This window comes from Rana temporaria, chromosome 3 (assembly GCF_905171775.1).
Source record: "Rana temporaria chromosome 3, aRanTem1.1, whole genome shotgun sequence".
Lineage (NCBI taxonomy): Eukaryota > Metazoa > Chordata > Amphibia > Anura > Ranidae > Rana > Rana temporaria.
The window spans coordinates 52,638,623-52,663,181 of NC_053491.1; the positions used below are offsets into that span (position 1 = coordinate 52,638,623).

At 41.1% G+C, this 24,559-nt stretch overlaps 1 protein-coding gene across 3 annotated transcripts in view; it reads right to left on the reverse strand.

The window, feature by feature from the left end:
- The window catches only part of ADAMTSL3 (ADAMTS like 3), a 634,062-nt gene that overhangs the window by 122,989 nt on the left and 486,514 nt on the right, over positions 1 to 24,559 (reverse strand). For 2 of the 3 annotated variants that reach the window (XM_040342560.1, XM_040342561.1), the window contains exons 9-15: positions 23,468 to 23,625; positions 18,131 to 18,242; positions 14,464 to 14,602; positions 9,861 to 9,911; positions 6,233 to 6,437; positions 2,035 to 2,182; positions 1,847 to 1,931 (exon numbers count right to left, since the gene is read on the reverse strand). In XM_040342560.1, the coding sequence (XP_040198494.1) occupies positions 1,847 to 1,931; positions 2,035 to 2,182; positions 6,233 to 6,437; positions 9,861 to 9,911; positions 14,464 to 14,602; positions 18,131 to 18,242; positions 23,468 to 23,625 (898 nt within the window). Of the gene's footprint in view, positions 1 to 1,842; positions 1,932 to 2,034; positions 2,183 to 6,232; positions 6,438 to 9,860; positions 9,912 to 14,463; positions 14,603 to 18,130; positions 18,243 to 23,467; positions 23,626 to 24,559 lie in introns of those variants that run through there. The other variant, XM_040342563.1, reaches the window with a different exon arrangement.

Below are 24,559 nucleotides of genomic sequence, written 5' to 3' on the forward strand. Positions count from 1 at the left end.
CAAGGGTCTCATCCCCACAACCCTTGCCCGGTGGTTGTGGGGGTCTGCGGGCGGGAGGTTTATCAGAATCTGGAAGACCCCTTTAACAAAGGGGACCCCCAGATCCTAACCCCCCCCTGTGTGAAATGGTAATGGGGTACACTGTACCTCTACCATTTCATGAAGGAAGTGAAAAGTATTGTAAAAAAAACACACTGACACCGTAGAATAAAGTCCTTTATTAAAAAAAACTCCAGCACTGAAAAATCCACTCGTTCCCGGCTTCCAGCGTTGTCCTCATCCTGCGACTGTGATCTCCCGCGATGAGAAGATCCTGCGGCGTCCATGTCATCTTCGATCCATCGCTCAGAAGATCCATCCGGAGCGCAGCATCCCCGACCTCCTCATCGCCGGACACAGCCCAGCGGAATGACGCGCTGGGGCTGTGTGACATTACTTATATAGAGGAGGCAGGGGCACCCGTCACGTGACCCCGCCCCCTCTGACGTACCCTCTGCTACGTCACTGGCGAAGCCTGGCTTCCCTCTTTTTGGGCTTCCCCAGTGACGTAGCAGAGGGTACATCAGAGGGGGCGGGGTCACGTGACGGGTGCCCCTGCCTCCTCTATATAAGTAATGTCACACAGCCCCAGCGTCATTCCGCCGGGCTGTGTCCGGCGATGAGGAGGTCGGGGATGCTGCGCTCCGGATGGATCTTCTCAGCAATGGATCGAAGATGACCCGGACGCCGCAGGATCTTCTCATTGCGGGAGATCACCGTCACAGGATGAGGACAACGATGGAAGCCGGGAACGAGTGGATTTTTCAGCGCTGGAGTTTTTTTTTATAAATGACTTTATTCTACGGTGTCAGTGTGTTTTTTTTACAATACTTTTCACTTCCTTCGTGAAATGGTAGAGGTACAGTGTACCCCATTACCATTTCACACAGGGGGGGGGTCAGAATCTGGGGGTCCCCTTTGTTAAAGGGGTCTTCCAGATTCTGATAAACCTCCCGCCCGCAGACCCCCACAACCACCGGGCAAGGGTTGTGGGGATGAGACCCTTGCCCCCATCAACATGGGGACATCCTCCCCATGTTGAGGGCATGTGGCCTGGTGCGGTTCAGGAGAGGGGGGGGCCGCACTCTGTCCCCCCCTCTTTTCTGCGGCTGGCCAGGTCAACGTGCTCGGATAATGGGTCTGGTTATGGATATTTAGGGGGAACCGCACGTCATTTATTTTTTTAATTGGCGGCGGGGTTCCCCATAATATCCATACCAGACCTAAAGGGTCTGGTTATTGAATTTGCGGGGACCTCCGCACATTTTTTGTTTCTGAAAGTCCGTGTCCCATTGACTACAATGGGGTTCGGAGTTCGGGTTCGGGTTCCCGAACCCGAACTTTTTTTTTAAAGTTCGGGTTCGGACCCGAACCCGAACATCCAGGTGTCCGCTCAACTCTACTGCTGGCAAAATCAACAGGAATTCAACTTTGTTATAGGGTGGATTCAGAAGAGCAAAAACTTCTGTGTTAATGCTATTGACAGGTTTTTGTATGTATGTAATTTTTGTTTTTACCCAAAGTTACACTTTAAGCAATGACTGAATTTTTAAGAATCTTAAAAGGTACAATAAAAAATCTTGCAGCACGATCTGTCTAGTTTACATCAATATGAATGCTCAATAATAGGCTAAAAAGAGTAAGAAGTGAACAGGCAGTGCTTCGTTGAGGCATGATGTAGGTATATATATAACACTTGAGCCGTGAAGCTAACACACTGTACATTGTTATTTTATGAAGACGCAAAGTGCCTACAGAATGTCTTAATCCTGCTGAGATTACTGGGATAAACAGAAGTTCTACTTACGTTGGCTGATCTGATGCTGTTCTAGTCTCGTCTAGTTCCTGTGCTTGTTTCAGCCACGGATGTTTAGCTTCCACAGGGAACTTTTCTAGCAGACAAACGACACAAATCTTCATTGTACACCAATAAAGGTCCTTTATAAAATGTGTTAAATTAAAGAACTTCTAAATCAAAGCAATCTATTCTGTTACCTCTGGGTTTGTAACATGGTACAGGTACAATGCATTCCTCCTTTATATGTGGCTTCAGCTGGGGATTGCAGCCCCCTGTGTGTTGCCCACGATGGTCATTACATAACACCACTCTATAGCGCAAGCCTCTTCCACACGTCACTGTACACTGAATAAATATAAAAATATATAGCAAAGCCTGGACTGAAAATGTTACTATTATATATATATATGCATTCAACTACACTTTAGAATTAAAGGCACAATGCAAACAAAAATGTCTTTTTTTTTAGTATTTAACACTATCGTATATTTTGTTGTTTCTAAAATACACTTTAGAGGGTTAATGATGAAAATAGAGGGAGCATTATGACTACTGACACGTAAAGTGAATAACTTTGATTATCTCATTAAAATGGCATCCAACTGAAGATGGGTGATATATATTAGGCAGCAAGTGATTTTATCCCTGAAGTTGATGTGTTGAAAGTAGAAACAATGGGCACGCATAAGGATATCAGAGACTTTGACCAGGGCCAAATTATAATGGTAACTCCAAAACTTCATCTCTTTTTTGATGTTCCTGGTGTGCAGTGGTCAGAACCTACTAAAAGTGGCCGATTGTATGTACCGTACGTATGTTTTTTCTTTGAACATTTTGAAAAATAAAGATTATATAAAAAAAAAAAAAAGAACCTACTAAAAGTGGCCCAAGGAAGGAAAACCAGTGAACAGGAGAAATGGTTATGAGCGGCCAAGCCTCATTGATACATGTGGGGAGTGAAGGCTGACCTGTGTAATCTGATCCAAAAGAAGAGCTACTGTAGCTCAAATTGCTGAAAAAAGTCAATGCTGGTTTCAATAGAAAGGTGTCAGAACACACAGTGCATCCCAGTTTGTTGCTTATGGGGCTGCGTAGCCACAGACTGGTAGGGGAGCCCATGCTGACCTGTGTCCACAGCCAAAAGCACCTACAAAGTGCATATGAGCATCAGAACTGAACCATAAAGCAGTAAAAGAAAGAGGCCTGGTCTGATGAATTCAAGAATGGTTTAGAAAACACAACAAGGGGTTCAAACTGTTGACTTGTCCTCCAAATTCTCCAGATCTTAATCAAACCATACCATAGGGGACCCACCTCACAACTTAAAGAACTTAAAAGATCTGCTACTGACAGCTTGGTGGCAGATACCTCAGCAATGAAAAAAAAATAGGAAGAGTTACTATAAAGGAAGAGTTATGCCGCGTACACACGATCGGTCAAACCGATGAGAACGGTCTGATGGACCGTTTTCATCGGACCAAACCGATCGTGTGTAGGCCCCATCGGTCATTTATCCATAGGTTAAAAAAAAGCAATCTTGTTTTAAATTTAACCGATGCATACCTAAACGATAGAAAAAAAACGATCGTTTGTAGGCACGTCCATCGGTTAAAAATCCACGTATGCTCAGAATCAAGTCGACGCATGCTTGGAAGCATTGAACTTAATTTTTTTCAGCACGTCGTTGTGTTTTACGTCACCGCGTTCTGACACGATCGTTTTTTTAACTGATGGTGTGTAGGCACGACTGACCATCAGTCAGCTTCATCGGTTAACCGATGAAAACGGTCCATCAGACCGCTTTCATCAGATTGGACCGATCGTGTGTACAGGGCATCACTCTATCAACATGTGAAATGTGAACAACCTATGTACTGTAAGTTAACAAAAAAAGTTAAGCCCAAGTTTGTATTAGTTTCTGTACAGCCACCAATATTTTTTTTCTAATTTTGAAAAACAGTTCACGATTTAAAGGGATGGGTTCAGCAAAAATTGGCCTGATGTTGCTGTATATGTGTTGATTAGATGATGACAAGGCCTAAATGTCATCTTCTAAATGAAAGCTCTTCCTCTTATGTTGAATGCTTTTTGAGGGGACATCCAAAGTCATTCCATGCAAAAAATTATGGTAAAGGAAATTATTTTGCTGGAGCCGATTCATTAAAATTTGAAAACAAAATATTTCAAAAGTAGAGATTTTGGCAACTTCATGCTCATTTTAAACCTTCACATTTAATGTATGACATCATTGCATTAGATGCATCTTTGAACCCTTCAAAAACTGAACCTCTTGGGGTTTGGAATGATTGTTCTTTTGTAAAACCGTCTAATCATAAATATACACAATAAACGACATTCTATTTTAAGCATCAACTGGGATCATCTGAAAATAATTCCATTGCACAACGTGGCCATCAGCCTCGTACACACAACCGTTTTCCTCTGCAAAATCCATCAAGAAAAATGCTGGCAGAGCATTATGTTTTTCGTCGAGAAAACTGTCGTGGAACTCGACGAGAAAAAAAGAGAACATGCTCTCTTTTTTCTCGTCGGGAGTCTCAATTTCCTCGTCGTGTTTCTCATCAGGCTGGTTTACAACGAGAAACACGTTTGTGTGTATGCTTAGAAACCCGCACATGCTCAGAATAAAGTATGAAACAGGAGCGCACCTTCGGTAAAAGTAGGGTACGTAATGGAAATCGCACCTTCGTCATGCTGTAACAGACTGAAAAGCGCGAATCGTCTCTCACCAAACTTTTACTTAACACGCAGTAACATGAGATTAGCAAAAGCAGACACAAGGGTGGCGCCAATGGAATCAAACTTCCCCTTTATAGTGCCGTCGTACGTGTAGTACGTCACCGTGTACAGCTGTCCTGCACTGTCGTCTTTTCACATGCTCTTCCTATGGAGACTATAAGGTTGATTTATTAATGGCAAATAGGCTGTTCGCTTTGCAAAGAAATTTGCACTTTGCAAAGGAATTTGACATAGAGTTTAGCGAATGTGGTGAAGTTTCTCTTTCCAATCAGGTGCAAGGAAAACAGCATTTTTTCTTGCACATGATTGGATGATGGAAGTCAACAGAGCTAAACCTCATTCGCTAAGCTCAGGGGCAACTTTCATTGCAAAGTCAACAATCTATTTGCGTTTAGTAAATGAACCTCCACTGGGTTTATTTACTAAAGGAGTTGAAAATCTTTAAGCAATAAATTGTGTGAAAATTAACTTCAATTATCCTGTCATGTGCAGATGAAAAAGTGAACAGGAATTTGCTTTTCACACGATGGGATAACTGGTGTCAATATTCACACAATTTATTGGAGTTCATTTACTAATGGCAAATAGATTGTTCACTATGCAAGAAAAGTTGCACTTTGGAAGGGAATATTCCCTAGAGCTCAGGGAATTAAATAAAGCTCCGCTGACTTCCATCATCCAATCATGTGCAAGCAAAATTGCATTTTTGTTTTAAATTTGCTTTGCATGTGATTTTTATTCTTTACAAAGTGAAACTTCAACACATGCAATAAGCTTTAGGGCAAATAAACACACTAAGTGAAACTTTTGTTGCATAGTGATTTGCCCTTAGTAAATCAACTGTAATGCGTGCCATCGTTTTACTGCAACTCTGATTTTACCAGCGGGGGGGGCGGGCGTCAAACCAATACCACCCTCCCTTCCACGGGAGACAGATGGGAAGGTGGCGATTACTCGCCCATTTGGGAAGGCGGCGATCGCCCCCCACGAGCAGAAGGCCCCCCCATGTGAGAGACAGATGGAGGGAAGTGGGTCCAGAGACCTGATTTGCCAGGAGTCCTAAGACTCCCTGGACAATTGGGTCATTGGGTCATCAATGAGGAAGACAATAGCGAATATTAATTCGCTATTGTCACACAACTGGGTGGGCTCAGGGCGCGGTGCTCTGCCGCAAGGTAACCCCCAGGGAGAGCGCTTCTCCCAGGGGGTTTACTGATGCAAGGAGGATCCACCAGGGCCGCTGGGGGACCTCAGAAGTTGAGGATTGGGGCCACACTGTGCAAAACGAACCTCACAGTAGAGGTAAGTATGATATGTTTTTTATTTAAAAACAAAACAAAAAAAAACAATGTTTACATTCACTTTAAGGCTGTTCTGAATGCAAAAGGGGTACCTACCCGGTACTAGAAAGGTGTACCTAATAAAGTGGACGGTGAGTGCACATAGATGGAAAAGTAAAGAAGAGTGCAAATAACCCTTATGGTTCCCTAATGGAAAGTGAAAACTGTAATGATATGGTGCATTTAGAGAGAGAGAGTAGGACACTCCAAATAGTGCAAGACCTTGTATTCCAAAAGTAGAACATATGGAAATAAACATAGCAAGTGATATTGGTAACATATTTAGGCCTTTTACCTGTGACCACTCCATAGCCATCCATTTGGGGCAGTCAAAGAGGTTACAGGTCTGCAAAACAGCAGGTTTGGGAGCATACATACACTTCCACTCCTCCACCTGCAATATTTCCCCTTGTATTGTTTCCTCTACACATACAATGGTGCGCTTCTGAGTTCCTCCACCGCACGAAACTGAACATGCTGTCCATGGGTTGTGCTCCCATCTGGAACAGAAATGTTGAGACAAAACAAAATATTGAGCACTTCAATGAGAAATTGCCCTCGCTTACTGGGCTACCACTTTCACTTAACAAATATAACATTGTTACACAAAACAATGTAATCTGAAGTTATTCAGATTATATTACTATTGCAATCTGCAGATATCATATTTTAAAACAGAGTCCTGAACACCATTTATGTACAGAATGCCCCCCCCCCCCTTTCAATCTAATTTTCTGCTTTTGTCATTCTCCTGCTGATTTACCCAGAAGTCTGCACTGAGATAACAAATTTCAGGCAAATCCAGCTATAGGAGTGTCATTTCTTACGCAATACATTCTGGGGCTCTTCTGGACGCAGACACTAGAGCTTTTCTCAGCACTGACACCGCTAAAGTGATTATAATGAAGGTCGGCCCTCCTATTAGGAAATCAGTTTGGAAAAGGGTATGGTGTGGGGCATTCAATAAAGCATTTACAACAATTTTCTGGTGGTAGCTCCTGTTAAAACAACCTGTACCTGATTCAGGCAAGTATGTGTTGCATTTTAAAGGATAAGTTCACCTTTTTGTAACATGTTACACCCATATTTAAGGTGTAACATGTCACAGATGCAATGGCTCCTGCTAACCCCCCCCCCCCCCGGATCCCTCATTCTGACAGTCAACGTGTGATCTTCTCCCTTCCACGAGCTGCCACAATCTGCAAAAAACACGGCCGGGCGGGCGGAGCCATCGATTCACAGTATCCTGTGAATGGGAAAACTACAAGGTCTGACAGCCATTGCGGCTGTAGTTCTCAATGAACTATCACGGTGCTGTTGAGCGCTGTGGTAGTTCATTAAGTCTTCCTGTCACAGTGTACAGAACTGCCTGCTCATATCGGAGGTACAGTCAGACAGATATGTAGACTGTGGCTATACACCCATGATCTGCTCATTGTGGGTGCAATGCTTTACAGGTCCATTACATAAAAATAATAAATGCCTATTTTTTTACATGTAGAAAAGGTGTTTTTTTTGTAAAACTGAACTTTAACACTGTGGCTGTGACAGAATCTTAAAAATTACCAGCAGTTCACATATGAGGAAACTGGTGGTAAATAAAACCAGCTTTGGTGTACAGAGGTATGCCAATGCTCAGAGTGGATATGCCTTTGCTGGGAAGCTGCTATGAATGTGGCAGCTTCCTGCAAACGACTCTGGCTCTATTTAGCTGTTGACTGGGAGATTCCATGGCTGGGAGTTGAATGTAAACAAATGGGACAGGGATACTGGTGATGTCATTACCCAGATATGGCAAAGCCTATACTTCACAGGGAAGGTAACCCTGATGGGGAGCTAGTCCCTACGGCTGCAGCCCTTGTAGAGTGGACGAAGCTTGATCGCTAGCAAAGAGACTAGTTCTCCATCAGGTCCTCCTTGCTTTTAATTCACAGAGGGCAGCCGTGGGTAGATTCAAAAGCTGCTACCGGACCGATCAGCAGCGATGGATCCACCCACTTTAATATGATGTCAATCAAAAACAAGGTGGACCTGATGGGAAATTAATCTCTCAGCTCCCCGTCAGGCTCCACCACTCCACAGCAACAGTTCTTGGGGATGCATCTGTCTGTGTGATGAGCACAATGGCAGGGGAGGGGGCACACTGAACAAGGAACGTTCAGTATGGATACTCAGAGCTTAGTGCCCACCTGTAAAGGATTCATGTTCTAGGCAAAATAGAATTAAGAAATACATTTTTATCTTTTTTAATTACATAAATATGACATTATAATATTTAACTGGACTATTAAATCATTCCTGGATGCACTTTCGGTAGAATGGATGTAGCCGGGCCGAATCCCTCTGGTCACTGAGTAACCTTGTCCATAAACAATTCTCCCACCATCTCTATATTATAATGAATCATCTACTTTACCTATTCAGGACAAAGGGACATTTTTTTACTTAGGGCAAACAGATACTTGTTACTCCGTTAATCTGTTCAAGCCCTGAGTATAGTCAATGTGTAAGCTTCAGGTTGGAGTGTGTGAGCATTCAACCAGGAGAAATGACTTTTCCCCCTTCCCCTTGTGACAGTGCTGGGCCTGTTGACTGCCCATGTTGGCCCAAGTACTGCATCAGGGAAGGAAGAAGAGAAGGTCACATGCACCCACTAGTGTTGCCACCTTTTCTTCAAGCCAAACCCAAATACTTTGGGTACCCCAAGGAGAGTAGTAATGTGGTGCGCATAGTGTGCAGCAAAATGTGTGTGTGGCCAAATAGTTTTTGCTGACATCAACACCCTGCCCCCAGTGATTCCGAACCTGCTTCCAGACAGCTGCCCGCAACTCCCGGATGGCAACAGATTAGTGCGTGACCATCTTGGTTATTAGAGAAAAAATGTCATTTTAACTACGGTACCTAGAAGTCCAAAACCTGAAAACCCAAGCCACATCCCAATTTTTGAAGAAGAAAAATAGAAAGGATACCCCAGGGATTGTATGGGCAAGGGATATATCCAAGTATAAGAGTAGAAAACAAATATATAAAGTATCACAAAGTTTTATTATGCAAGCATAATTTAAATAAAATAATTGTTATAAAAACAAACAATTACAATGCTCATGCTATTGAAAATTATACAGCTATGTTCTGAATCATACGAAGAGTCTCACAGTAGGAGGCGAAATAGATCATATAGAATTCAGAAAACCCAACATGTTTCAGAGTTAATTGTTATATTCCTTCTTCAGGGGTCTAAAGGTAAGCTGTATTATCTAATGTAAAGATGTATAACAATAATTCATTTGGGGTATGATATATGAGCAAAAATGGGAAGAACAACATGGCAAATATTGAGGGGCAGTTAATTTGAATCTGAAAATACTAATTTTCTATAGCATGATTATTGTAATTGTTTGTTTTTATAACACGTATTTTATGTAAATTATGTTTGTATGATAAAACTTTGTGATGCTTTATATATTTGTTTGCTACTCTTATAGCTGGATATATCCCTTGCCCATACAATCCCTGGGGCATCCTTTCTATTTTTATCTTGGGTTTTTGGGGAGCCACAGCTCCAAGTGTCCGAGTTTCAGTCCACCTGACACATGATTCAAAACCCGGATTGTCCGGGTAAATCCTGGACAAGTGGCAACCCTAGCTCCCACCCTCATAAGAAAAAAAAACAGGTGCCTCTGAGATCTCAAAAATATATATATAGAGGGCAGCAGTGAAGCACAGCAATGGTGAGTGTTAGTGGATTGAGAATATTTCCAAATTGTTCAACTATTCTGGTTCCTGTTAAAGCAAGTATGTGAATTCAAAATATGACCAAGATAAAAGATGTAGTATAATAGGTCAAGTATCACTTGCATTATCAATTGTTTTACGAATATGGTTTGCATTAAGGAAATCCAATTACTTGTAATACTACATACCGTGGAAGAGGCTGGAAATGGTCATAGGGCATTATCTCTTTAAACCCATCACTATAAAGACAGAATCAATATGTAAGATATTTATTTAAAAAAAAAAAATTCATTAGCAAAAGTCTTCCTGCCAAAACTGCCCATATGCAGTATTTAAAGTTATAAAATGTAGATAAAATACAGACTGATCTCACATCATCTCAAATATACTTAATTCATATTATTTCTTTTACATACTGTCAAAATGGTTTATAAAAAACTGAGCCAGAGGAAAAGCAGAGCTGTTTCACCAAGCAGCCAATCAGATAGTTGACTTCACTTTATTAATGTGGACTAATGAAACTTTTTATAACTGAACATGTGCACACATACTGTATTTAGAAATAATTAACACTTCCAGTACAGATAGTGGAGCCAATTAGAGACCAGATAAACAGCAATAAGCCACGCAACATGACATTTTTCGCATACAGCATACAGCAGACCATTTGTGTGTCACATTTTTTATTTTTTTACAATCAGGAAAGAATTGTTAGCTGTGTAGCAACATTATACTAGCTATCTTTATAGCGTATCTTAAAAAAAATAGTTTTGGATAGAATAAAGAAAAATGAGAACACATGTTAATGTCTGTATTTGTACTTTGCCTTTTGTCACCAGGACTGAAAGTGAGAGAAAATTAAAACCTTTTAGATGTTATTAGGTCCAAAATAGAAAAAAAATCTTCCAATGGGAGCACCTTATTTCCAGAAAGTGGAAACTGTTTTAGGGTATATTTCCTGCCGCAGAAGTGTAATCAAGCATGCATGCTTGTGCATGAGAAACACCATAATGCATGGTACTCAGCACCATGTAGTTTGGTGGGTGAGAACGTGTGCACTTGTAGGCAGGTATTCTTCTGTCATGTACTGATCCTGCAGAGGAAGTAAAGTTTACTTTAGTTGTGAATGTTTCAGCTCTGAATAACAATCATAAAGTGTTCACTTTGCTGTGGCCTGTGTGTGTAATCCCTATGTAGGCCCCAGTGAGATGCGTGGGGTGCCATTAGGAAATAATAGCACTGACTTGCATCTGTATAAGAGCAGTACGATTTTTTGCATTGTGTTACCACAATGCAATAAGTGTGAATGAAGCCTAATGCCACGTACAAACGATTTTGACCTCACGGCAATCCCGCGGGAGTGGGCGTTCCCAAGCACTGCCTGTGATTGACAGGCTTCCGAATGGCACATTCTGCACGTCACAGGTTGCCAACAGAACCCGAACGTCGGTGCGCAGGCGCCGTATAGAGCCGCACCGATGTTCAGGTTTTTTCGGCAACCTGTGACGCGCAGTATGCGCCGTTCGGAAGCCTGTCAATCACAGGCAGTGCTTGGGAACGCCCACTCCCGCGGGATTGCCGTGAGGTCAAAATCGTGATTAAGAGGTATGTGCTGAGAAAAAAAAAAAAACACCGGCATTCTGTCGGTAGGATGGCGCGGCTCCGTGTGATGTCAGAAATTGTTTTGAGGGTGAACCTCCACTTTAAAGTGGAACTAAACCCTCCTATCCTTTTCAGCCAAGGAAGCTGCCATCTTAGCCTCTGTTTGATCTTCAACTGCCATGATGCTGCACATGTGATCAGTTATGACTCCAGCCATTTGGTGATTTGACAGTTTGGTTGAAAGCACAGCTAAATGTGACAGTTAGCATTCCCAGCATACCAGGAATGTAATTGTTTAAACTGTTAAATTGATGGGTTTAGTCCTGCTTTAATTTGGAGATTTTTACTCTTATGCCGCGTACACACGACCGTTTTTAATGTCATGAAAAAAAAAACATTTTTCTCGACGTGATTCTTGTCAAGCCTGCCTTGCATACACACGATCGTGAAAAAAAATGCTCGAGCAAAGCGCGGTAAAGTACAACACGTATGACGGCACTATAAAGGGGAAGTTCCATTCGGATGGCGCCACCCTTTGGGCTGTTTTTGCTGATTTCGTGTTAGTAAAAGTTTGGTGAGAGACGATTTGCGCTTTTCAGTCTTCGGGCTTTTCAGTCTTCGGGCTTTTCAGTCTGTTACAGCGTGACAAATGTGCTATCTCCATTACAAATGCTAGTTTTACCAGAACGAGTGCTCCCGTCTCATAACTTGCTTCTGAGCATGCGTGTTTTTATCCGTCGTTAAAGCCTACATACGACCGTGAAAAACTATGCAAAAAATGTGAACATGTTCTAAATTTTTAATGCCCATTTTTCACGTCGAGAAAAATGCTCTGGAGGCAACACACGATCCTTTTTAATGACCAATTTAAAAAAATGTATTTTTACATCATGAAAAACGGTCGTGTGTACACGGCATAACTTCCTGTTGCATCTCAAAAAAAAGTAAAGAGAAAAAATCTAGACCCAGGCCAAAAAAAAAAGAAGTTAGAAGTTTTAATCATTTTTTTACTTTATAAAAACCTAAAAAACATTTTTTTAGCTTTACTTTAAAATGAGATGGGTTTTATTTGTTTCTAAACTTTGCATATCACTTTTGCACATCACTATGTCCATCTGGCATCCTGTAACAGTGTTGCATCTCATGTCTGTGAAAACAGTTTACATTTCTGTTACTTATAAGAAGACATCTTTGGTTTAAAATTATAGTAAAGCATTTGAATCTGCTGATATTTTACAGCCTCCCTTGCAGTCAGAGCTGGAGCCACAGACGCCAACATGATTCTTACATTTCCGACTTGGCTGTTGGCAGGTACACTTGTTTCTGTGAGGTATACCATCACATTTTGCACAGAATTGTATTTTCAGAAATACGACAATCATTTTCAATGTCAGTAGGATAGAACAGGATTACTGAAGTCCCAAAGTGCCAAACATTTATGGACTTGTAGACTAGGCAAACAAGTGGTGTTTTTGTGGTTGGACCAACTGTCGGCACTCCAGCAATTTTAGGATTTTGCTCTGACACCCGTTGCTAGTGTTGTAGCTATTAAAACAAAATAAAAAAAGTGTTGCTTCTGAAAAATCCTCCAATAAAAAACAGATGAAGAAAGGGGACAGAATCAAGGTCATGTCATCTGTTTTCTGTTGTCTATAGCAACAAAAATAAGAATTGCGGTCAAAGCAAAGATGGTGGAGAACCTCTCACTACAGACTCATTCTGTGCTCAGGTTCAGAATGTACTCAGTAGAACTCTTCAGCTTTTGTGTAGTATGATGAAATTTAACCCCCAGACAAGCTATGATAAAACAAATGAGGACAGTACCAGGATAGGTTTGTCCAGTGTCCAGGGCAAGCATACAGGACTACTCCCCCCCCTCCTTCTAATGCATGCTTCAGAATCCATGTACACCTTGTGCACCCTTGCTCCAACTGCCCATGGTTGGCATACCCATATGACAGCAACCATAGCAAGCAGCTTGCTATGGGAGCACTCGCCAGGGGAAGGAACCAAAAGTGCCATTGGGGGCCCCAGAAGAGGAGGTTCGGGGGTGCTCTATGCAATGGTTTTGCAGGTAAGTATAGCATGTTTGTTATTTTAATTTAAAGAAAAATGAAGCATTTGCAATCACTTTAAACAATCAACTGAGCTGGCTAAAACCCTCCCCCGAGGAAGTCTATTCCACATTTTTGCAGCTTCAAGGGCTTGTTCCTACTGGAGGCAGTAAAAGCAGGTGATTAAGTCTTGATTTACCCCCCCCCCCCACTTACCTAAGCAAGGGCTCAGGCCTGTACATATGCGACAGCCGCAAAGCTTTGGTTCACTGCCCCAGTAAAAATGAAAAGGCATTCTGCATTTAATGGCCATTGGGATAAGGGTTTTACTTGAATAAATAGCTGATCATTATTAAATGGTTTGTATCAATCCTCTTACTGCTACATCTGTAGGACTTACTGGCAGGATCCCCAGGCGAAAATAAAAGAAAGAAAAACTAAAAAAGAACACTAATAATGCAGCCATTGCATCTAAGAATTGGTAAGCAGCAATAAAATAAACATTTGCTTATGGGTTTAATACCAACAAATCAACACTGAAAATCAAATGCTATGGATCAGAAGATTGATGGGACACAAACTGAATTTTGTTACAATTGCACTGACACAGGATTTAATGTTTTTTTTTTTTTTTTTTTACTTGAGAGGAAACAGCACTCAGTCTGGACATCTGATCATACAAATAGAGCATGATTCAGTAAAACTTCTAATGAATGGTATAATTTGAGCCGACGAAGCAGCCATGCGTGCTTCCCTGCAGACAACAATGACCAGACAGAGGTGTTCTTACTTCATGTCTTGAGAAATTTCATGTAAAATCTACTCATAGTTTGCATTTTCTCAGGCTAACCACATATGTGTCCTAAGTACAGGCTGAGGTGTGTTCAACGTGGAATTAAGGAAATGATGAAGGAAGTGGAAATATTCTGGAGTGTTTCCTTGGCTGTTACTGTGTCAGGCTCCACTTCCTCCCAAGTTCTAGAATTCCAACAAGATGGGCACAGTGACAGCCTGCACAGCTCCAGCTAGTATGGCTTAAATCTTCTTGACTGTAGACCAGCTTTCTTAACCTCTTTTCTGCCAGTCTTGACTGAACACTTCTGCACGCAATCAATCTGCAAGTTTATATACCAACCTGGATGGGCAGGGATCCATGTTGCACTCCTTCAGCTTTGGTTTAGGCTTCTTATTTTCTGGATAATAATGACAGTAATGGTCTGGGACAGTACGATTATACCGGATATCAACACACTCAGCAGAATTCAGCTGATATCCTGAAAATATGACACAATAGGAGGAAAAGAGTCATTACTACGACAATTACAATCTGTACACATCTGACAATTTCATAAACCACAATCATTACTGTCATCTTGGTCTCATGTAAGCTGAGAATTGCTAGGGTCTGCTATTCTAATATTGTCCAAAAAAAAAAAGAAAAAAGAAAGCTACACACACATGGAATTCTGGTTAAAAAAAGTGGACTATGGTTTCTGACGTTCTGGTCTCCCAATGGTGCTCTGGCAAAGTACATCATTAGAAATTATTCCATACCAAGGGAGTTAGGAAAGTCTTGCAGCAGTTAAAATTTGATCCGTAGTTCCTATAAGGTGTCACTTAGTTGATTATGCTCACTTGCAGCTTGTAAACTAGTGTGTGATTGAGCTGGCCATAGATGGATCAAGCATTGGCCGGTTCACCAGGGAGACAAAAAAAAGACTGATCTATGGGGTTAGATTTAGGGGAACCTCTCCAGCCTCCAAATTGTCACAGATGCCTCCTGCATTGTCAAACAGACAGCTCATGCCTGCAGATTACACTGGAAGATTAATGGATAAATGCAGCCTTTATTCATAAATAGTGTTGCAAACAAAAAAAGAAAATGAAAAAATAGCCCATTATTAAGGCTTATCTTACCCTTAGGGGCCTTACACATGGGGTGGGCTCTGTTAGAGTCCACCTGCTCAGCGGGGAATCTATCCACTGATCCCCGATAAACAGGTGGCTGGCTGGTCTATGTCCGCACTGCTTATGCAGAACAAACACAGACCTTTGAGAAAGTCACATGACGAAATGAGTCAGTTGAACATACAGCACGAGACGTCTTACGTCCCATTCGGTTAAGGGGAGTGTGACTGTGGAGCGCACGCAGTCGGCACATACCATCCCCAGTGCGGAACTTACCATCTAGTTGCTTTTTTTGGTTTTAATACACCCTTTTTTATCTTGCTTTTAAGCAATCATTTTTTAATACTTAAAGAGCCTTTAAACTTTAATACACTATGCGGCCCTCCGTTTTTTTCTGATTGGCCACACGTGACTCTGATTCCTGTTCTGGGAGTATACCCCTGGTGGATGCTGACTGGTGGAGGACTGGAGACCAGCCGAGGCAGACTGGTGATTGGAACACCCCATATCATTGAGCGCAACACCCCCATTTGGGGGACATCGATCTGATGAGTGGGGAATCCTAAGGGGGGAGCACGGAAGTCACCACCATTGAAGATTGAAGACCAGGAAACAAAACATCTCAGTAACGTCACACTATATATGAATGCAATTTGTGTAATGACTTACTGCCTATATTTTGCACCAGCACAAGTAACCTTATCAATTGGTTCGAGGATAATCAGCGACTTTTCACTAAAACAATCTACATGTTAACACTTTGTTTGTTAATTCCATTAGAGGAATTATAGGTACCCTAATCACATACATATATATATATAATTTTTATTGGACACGGCACCATAACAATTATCATCCAAGCACATCAGAGCACAGGCTCACTCTCCCTCATCTGGAGATTCCTATGAGCACAAATACCCATGTTGCAATATACAAACAAGGGAGAAGTATGGTCACCTATACATCCCTTTAACACACTTTCTTTTCTACTCACCATTTTTCACTCATTCCCACAGGAAGGAATTATTTTTTATTTATCCACTTCAGACAGCACAGGGCTCACGGGAGAGTCCATTAACTCCTTGCTGACCAGCAATAGGGTTTACCATTTAAAGGCTATTACAAAGAGTAGCACATATACCATATGAGCTTACCTATCATTGGTCACCCGACATTCATTTACTGCACCATCAGTACATAGGGCAGTGGAATTACCATTTTACTAGCTCCTGGATATATTACCCACCGTGGATCGGAACCCACTATTAAAACAACCAACCTATTGGGCAGCGCCACCACCCCTCATCATTTACCACATCGACCACAGACAAAGCCTGCAGTTCTCTATGGGTGGTCTATGGACCACCTGTCCATTTATACTCGTCTGCCATCTGATCTATCAGAGGTATGGAGAACATCTTTCTGTTTTTAGCGAACAGGATCGGATGTTGGCAGGATGTTCATTGACACCCACCACTTCATAGATGAGACTGATCCAATCAGGTCCACTTGAAAAACTGACAGGCAGGTCCAATCTGTCCGCTTGTGTGAAAGGGCCCTAATTAGTTTTTGTCTTATGTATTGTTATTGTTTGTATGAAAACCTTTTAAATTTGTGTGCATCTTTTTTTTTTTTTGTAGCACCACATTAATGTTTTGTAGTAGAAATATTATTCTAGTTCTTTTATAAAAGAGACAAATAGAATTTATATTATGGATGAGTTTTAAACTACTTTAGTCTCAGATGGGAGGAAAAAAATGTTGGGTACAATGATGTTAATGGAAACTTGGTTTTAACATGCTAACTATGTGTAAAGCAGGCCTTCTATGCGAATGGAAGTTCTGCTTCTCTGCCAGCCTAATGCCAGCCCTCATTCAAACAAATAAGCAGAAAATAAAACTTTAAAACCCTCCTGGGATAGCTAGGTTGTAAAAAGCCTGTGAGAATGTATCCCAGCCTATTGCAGGAGTGAGTTCCAGGAGTCAGCAGTGAGACACAGTGACAATGCCCAAGGCCAAGGTGAGTATTTTTTTTAATCTTTTTTTGTAACCACTATTTTATTTTAGGTGGTGGGGGCTGGCAAAGAAGTGGGCCTAACATTTTTCATTAACAGTCTGCTTTAATCACATCGAAAAAAAAAAAAACAATCCCATTTGGTTGTCCCTGACTAAAAGGTAGTAACCCTTAGGACAGTAAAAATCAGGTAGTAATTTCTGTTCCATGCACTGGCCTGGCCAGTTTACATGTGGATGTGCAAGTTCCATCAGTGTCAGCTCAGGGTGGGGTGCACTATGGCATCTTCAGCTTGGGCGACAGCGGCCCTTGTCCTGGATCTGCTGTTAAGAGCAGTATGCATTTTTGTTAAAATTTCCTGTTCATGTCTCGCCATCACATTAAAGCTAAAGATATTTGTAGTTGCATTTCATTCAAAGCTAGGATTATATGAAGCAATTTATTTTCATAAATCTCAAATATCTCTCAAGTACCCATAGGAAGGGTGTCTATAATATGTATATCATCTGGTACTCTGTCATGTCTTAAGCAAACCATCTAATTACAACAAGTAGCTTCTGTGCGATTCTGTAAATCCTACTGACGTCAAAGGGAGCTACAGCACAATCTACATTCCTGAATTATTCTAAATGAACTTACCCCGTAGTTAATGCGGGCTGAACATTTAAATATGAAACAAATTACCACACACATTTAAGAAGACATTATTTTCACACCCTGCTTAGATAATCACAAGTTTCCATCGTTGCAAACATTTTGTTCCTGAGTGGGGTGGAGGGGTAGGACGTGGTCTTATGTGTTATACATACATTTGTGTAGAATATATGGAATTTGTTTAAATAATGTGTCATTGTAAAAAGAAGTGTTTCTCAGTTACTCACCTCCTCCGCAGGTTACAGTGCACGGAAAGAAGTCTGTCTGTCTCCACTGGTGACTAATGGGCTGGTAGAAAAAAAACTGCACAACACTGTCCTTGGAGGAGACGTACCTAGTCTACAGAGAAAAAAAAAAGTTATTTTTTTAACAAAACATCAATTATGTGGCATTTACACTAAAATGTACACTAACATGTCATCATCTATTCAAGCAAGGACCCTAATGCCAAAGGGTCCTAAAATATGTCTAAACCCATGAACAAAAATGGAACATATTGTATTTTACAGTACTTAGATATGGTGAACACAGGGGGTAATCCACAAAAGGGATACGCCGGCGTATCTACTGATATGCCGTCGTATCCCTGTTTCTGTCTATGGAACTGATCCACAGAATCAGTTTCACATAGATAGACAGAAGATCCGACATGTGTAAGGGACTTACACTGTCGGATATTAGGATGCAGTACCTCGGCCGCGGCTGGGGGCATTTTGAGTCGAAATGCCACGTCGGGTATGCAAATTAGCACTTACAGAGATCCACAAAGCTTTTCAGCTTCGTTTTTTCTCCGTAAGTATTAGTTTGCAATCGTAAAATTAGGGCTGCTTTTACAAGGCCTAAACTGTTTACACCTTGTAAAAGCAGACCCTTCTACCCCGCGTCGCTGTCAATTTTTTTTTTTTAATTTTTTTTTCCCGCCGCAACTCGTATTTTTTTTTACGCCCATTGCGATTCTCAAAACCCGGCACAACGTAAAACCGCGCAAAGCACGTCGGGAAAATGACATCGGGAGCATGCGCAGTACGTCCGGCGCGGGAGCGCGCCTAATTTAAATGGGACTCGCCCTCAAGGTAAGAGCTTTGTGGATCGGGCACTACCTAGTGTAATTTGCGGCGGTGTAACTTAAATGACCAAAGTTACGTTGCGCCGGGTCTTTGTGGATTACCCCCACAATCTTTTTCTTTCCACACAAAGAACATTTTCATATACAGGTAATACCTGTTAATCTTGCCACAAATGCAGTGTCCTTGTTACTTCCTGTGAACTGACTCAAAGTATATATTCCTTCCTGCTATCTTCTGTAAACTACAAATTGCCCCACCATGTATCAAAGATAAAGATATATTAACATGTTTGTAGTTCATATCAGGAGGGCAGCCTTGGGTGACAGCCATTGCTGCCTCCATAGATACATTGGAGGAGCAACATAGCCACTCATGGACAGGAAGTGTCTTATTTGCAGGGTTAACATGTGGAAATAAAGCAAAATACACTTTGGAAAAAAATGAAAACAAAACAAATACAGCCAACACGTCTAAGTACTAATAATAGTTGCCCTATATTACATTCAGTACAAATCTCCCAGCGCTAGGATTTCCCAATAAAAAATAATAAATTAGTAAGTGTCAGCTACTCTCCCACATAGGTGTCCTGATTCAATTACCATATATATACAGCACTATATACTTCCATAAATGTATAAATTGTGCCTCAATCCCTCAATCTTATAGATATTAAAGTGTCCATGCTCAAATAACAAAAGTGCCCTTGTGCTGTGCAATATTTATTCAAAAAGACAACATTTTCTGTGCTACATACTACGTTCTCTCCCGCCACCACACCAGGGAACTCACCAGATTCCCATTACCCACTGACATTAAGTGGTTCATATATTTATCTTATTCCCCAGTGATTACACCATCCATAACCACCTCTGCAACATTTTTCTTATATCATAAACGTCATAGAGAATAAACAAAAAGCCTTCCTTCCTCAGGACTATGAAATGCGTTGGGGAGGAGCTACAGGAAGTGACAATTGTACACAGGAAGTGAAGTCTGTAATCGGTAGCCAAGCTTGCTTAGGGTTTAGTGGAGTTGGCATCCCAAGAGAAACAATGCTGTTAATTACTGTGTGCAGGGCAGATGCACATTTTAATGTGAGTGATTTATGTGTTTTTATTGGGTTTGTTTTAATAAAAGGTTTTACACTATAGAGGCCTTTTTGTTTCTTCTCTATGATGTTTATGATATTAAAAAAATTGATTAAGGTGTGGACATGGCCCTGGATTGGGGGGGGGGGAGTTCACTGGTGTGGCAGTGCAGGAGCATGTTGTGTCGTGTGGAGCACAGAAAATGTTGGCTTTTGGAAGAATTATTGCATAGCACAAGAGCACTTTTGTTTTTTGAGCATGGGCACTTTTAAGCATGGACACTTAGGCCCAAATTCTCAACCGAGATACGACGGCGTATCTCCAGATACGCCGTCGTATCTCTGCGTTGAGCCGTCGTATCTATGCGACTGATTCTTAGAATCAGTTACGCATAGATATCCATTGTTAAGTATGGCCGTCGTTCCCACGTCGAAATTTGTAAAAGTTACGTCGTTTGCGTAACTTGTCTGTGAATGGGGCTGGACGTAATTTATGTCCACGTCAAAACCAATACGTCCTTGCGTCGTATTAGGAGCAATGCACACTGGGAGATTTCCACGGACGGCGCATGCGCCGTTCGTGAAAAACGTCAATCATGTCGGGTCACAGTAGATTAACATAAAACACGCCCCCCTTCCACATTTGAATTAGGCGGGCTTACGCCGGCCGATTTACGCTACACCGCCGCAACTTACGGAGCAAGTGCTTTGAGAATACAGCACTTGACCGTGTAAATTGCGGCGGCTTAACGTAAATCAGATACGTTACGCCGCCGCTAAGATACGCCAGTCTACGAGAATCTGGCCCAATATATATATAAGATTGTTGGATTGAGGCACAATTTATATATTACATTTTTGGTTTTATATATGCTTTAAAGGGTTTGTCTATGCAAAATTATGTTTACATTTTTGTTGGAGATTTAAACCAGCTGACAATTTCTTACATTTCCTTACCCTTCTGGGTTTGCACACTTTCTGTTGCCCCTATGAGGGTGAAGAGGGTCACACTCTCTATGTTAGATTCGTTTTAGGCTTAACCATCCCTTGTAATAGAAATAAGCATGTCAGGTCCTCTTTATTGAGAGATCTGGGGTCATAAAGACCCCAGATCTCTCATTTACCTTTAAAAGCAAAAGATTTTTTTTTTTTAACATTTTGACTTAAAAAAACATAATTGTTTATTTCCGAGAACAGGAAGTGACGTTAGAGGACGCTCCGGTCCTCCAAAGGCATAGAAAGGAGTGGGGGCCATCTTGCCCTCACTCAACTTCCTGCACAGCGAACGGCCCTATCGGATCACTTCCAGGTTTTCCGATGGCTTCGGTAAGCTTGGAAAGACCAGGAATCAGCAGAAAGGCGGGCACCTCTCCCTCCGCCTTCAAAAGTGATCCTGCAGTGAATCTGCCCACAGGATCACTTTTATCAGATGCCGTATTGCCCACAGTAAAAAATTATACCAAGGTATGGCAGCTAGCTGCTGCCATAACTCTGGTCTTTAATGTCAAAATAATGACGTATATATACTGCGGGTGGGTGACAAGTAGAACAAAGGTTGGTAAAAAAAAACACTTCCCCCGATAAACAGAGTAATAGCTTGTGGTACGTGTTCTAAGAGTTTTCAGAAATGTATAGGGTACAGCGTTCTACATACGTATGTTGTCCAGGAACACGTGTTCCACTAAAGTAAGCTCCTTGGGGTCCTAGAAGCATAGATCCATACCAACTATTAAAAGGGGACATCCATCGTAAAAACTGAACCTCAAAAATTCAGGTCAAGGTCAAGAGAGGAGAAAGAGTAAAAGGAGGAAGTTAGAAGGGCAATAGAAAGGAAAAGTCGGAACTGGGCCAAGTCTGTCCCCCACCTGTGGGGCAGGCTCCCACAAACAGAAGTGTCTATAGATTAAAGTGTGTTACTATATTATTTTTCATCATTTATTTTCTTTTTCATCTTTCTTGTAAATGTATATATTTTACTGCAGCATTATGTGAGCAGACTTACCCATTTATGACAAATCCCACCATAGATTCCACATTACCTATCTAGTTTAAGAGCACATGCCTAAATGTTGATTCTAGCAACCACACAGTACTTCAGCATGTTATGAGTGTAATGAGACCTAAGCCCAGTCATCAAACTAGATGTATATATCCTGTGGCTAGGAACTCTGGGTAAATAGTTTCTTTATTAAACATCAAAAAAGAGCTTGTGCCTCAACAATATTTCTATGTCAAGCAATGAAATAAAAAAAATAACCATAAAAAACTTGGAAGTGATATTAACAATAGGAAAAGATTCTTAGCTGACGGAAAAAATAGAGCTTTCTTTTTAATGACTAGTAGGTTGTAATTAAGAATTACGCATATAAAATGATTTAATTTACTAAGGGTCATGCATACAGGTCCAAACAAGTTTGCCAGATATGTCCTTTCCATGCTACCTCTAGAGACATTTTTGGAAAGCTTTTTTGCTCAGAAAACTTAATTTAGCTCCTAATTAGAAGTTGTAAAAAAAGATTATGGAAACATGGCAAAGAAACTACGCATTTTTGTAGGAAAATCCAAGAAAAGGGTAATGTAAGGAAGCGAAGAATTACCATAGACTTCATCCTTGAATTAAAATCACTCATTGGGGTACTGTGCGCCCTTTGTGCTGTATTTAAACTCTAATTTCAAAATAACACATTATAATTTACTTTGATGGAGATTAATGTTTGCACACAGAATTTCAAAAGATTTTTATTTTACATTTTTTTAAGGCTAGACTGGGAATAAAACCCAGTGCTGGCATCCAACATGCATCAACCCATATAGGTGTACATGAGCAAAGTTTTCCCAGCCTGAGGATATTAACAAATGCATTACCAAAGGTAACCTGTAACCATGTTTATTTACTAGCACCATTGCTTTCCAGGGCTTAACATCAGGAGCCAAGCCAGTCTACCTCTAAGACAGTTATGTACTGTGTGCGAGTATGTGCGAGTATGTGTTTGGGGGGGGTCAGCAGTATGTTATAATTTCTTGGCATTAATGGTTATTTCTGTTGTAGCTCTGTTTTTTTCTCCATCACAATCGCTTGTTCTTTTGTGATAGATAGATAGATAGATAGATAGATAGATAGATAGATAGATAGATAGATAGATAGATAGATAGATAACCCATCATAAAATCATAGGATAGTTGCCTTTCTTTGGCAAAAGAAGTGAAGCTAGTGTTAAGGTTGAAAACAGTGTCTGCCTTATATTCGTACCTTTGACACATACCGTAATCTTCACGTTCCTTAGTTATTGTGCCATAATGTTTTTTTTTAACAGTATTTGGCATACAAACATTGTTATATAATTTAAACATGGTCCTCCTGTATTATGTTCTTGGATAAAAGGGAATAATACTAACATCTCCTGAATTACCTTAATGATGAAATCTGCTCGCAGTGGTCCTGGCACTTTTAAAATTTCCCTTTCTGATCCTTTTTGAAATTCCACTGTTGTGTTTTCTATTACATAGCTTCCAGGCGTTGCAAAGCTGTGCTCCCCAGTTTCACCTTGCAACGTTTTGGACTCAATTACTAAAAACAAAAACAAAAAAAATAATCATACAACATAGTGAAAAGAAACAGCATACAATAAAATAACAGTAACCTTAGTTAAAGCGGGGGTTCACCCTAAAAAAATTCTAACATTACATTGAGCCGAGTTGTGAGAATGACATTATGCTGACCTTTTTTATTGTCTTGCCGTACATACCATTTTATCTATATTTTCACCGCGGCTTCTGGGTATGTAATCCTGCGGGACTGGGCGTTCCTATTCACATGCTAATTGATTGACATGCTTCCCACCGGCGCATACAGCGCGTCACGAGTTGCCGAAAGAAGCCGAACGTCGGTGCACAGGCGCCGTATAGAACCGACTCGCAGTCCGACTTCTTTCGGCAACTCGTGACGCGTTGTATGCGCCGGTGGGAAGCATGTCAATCAATTAGCATGTGAATAGGAAGGCCCAGTCTCACAGGATTACATACCCGCAAGCCGCAGTGAAAATATAGATAAAGCGGTATGTACGGCAAGAAAATAAAAAAGGTCAGCATAATGTCATTCTCACAACTCGGCTCAATGTAATGTTAGAATTTTTTTTTAGGGTGATCCCCTGCTTTAACAGTAAAGCTGACCTTAGACAACAGAGGGCAGTTGGAAATAAATGCCGAACGACCGGAAATCTTCTAACTCTCTTTCTGTACAAACTGTATACATGTTTTGATCACCTGAAGGTATCTGTTTATGCCTAAATTGTGTGTCTGAATATTGAGGAAACAACAGTGATGAGCTGAAAATATCTAACATGGCTGATTACTTCCTCCCCCCACTCATGTTAGTTGGCCATAAGTGTCTTTGGCAGTCTGGAGGTGGAAATAGTCTTTGGGAATGACACTTGGTCTAGCTAAAAGCTACCTACAGGCATCTATGGTTCAGCACCAAGACAAAATAGTCATAGAATGATCTT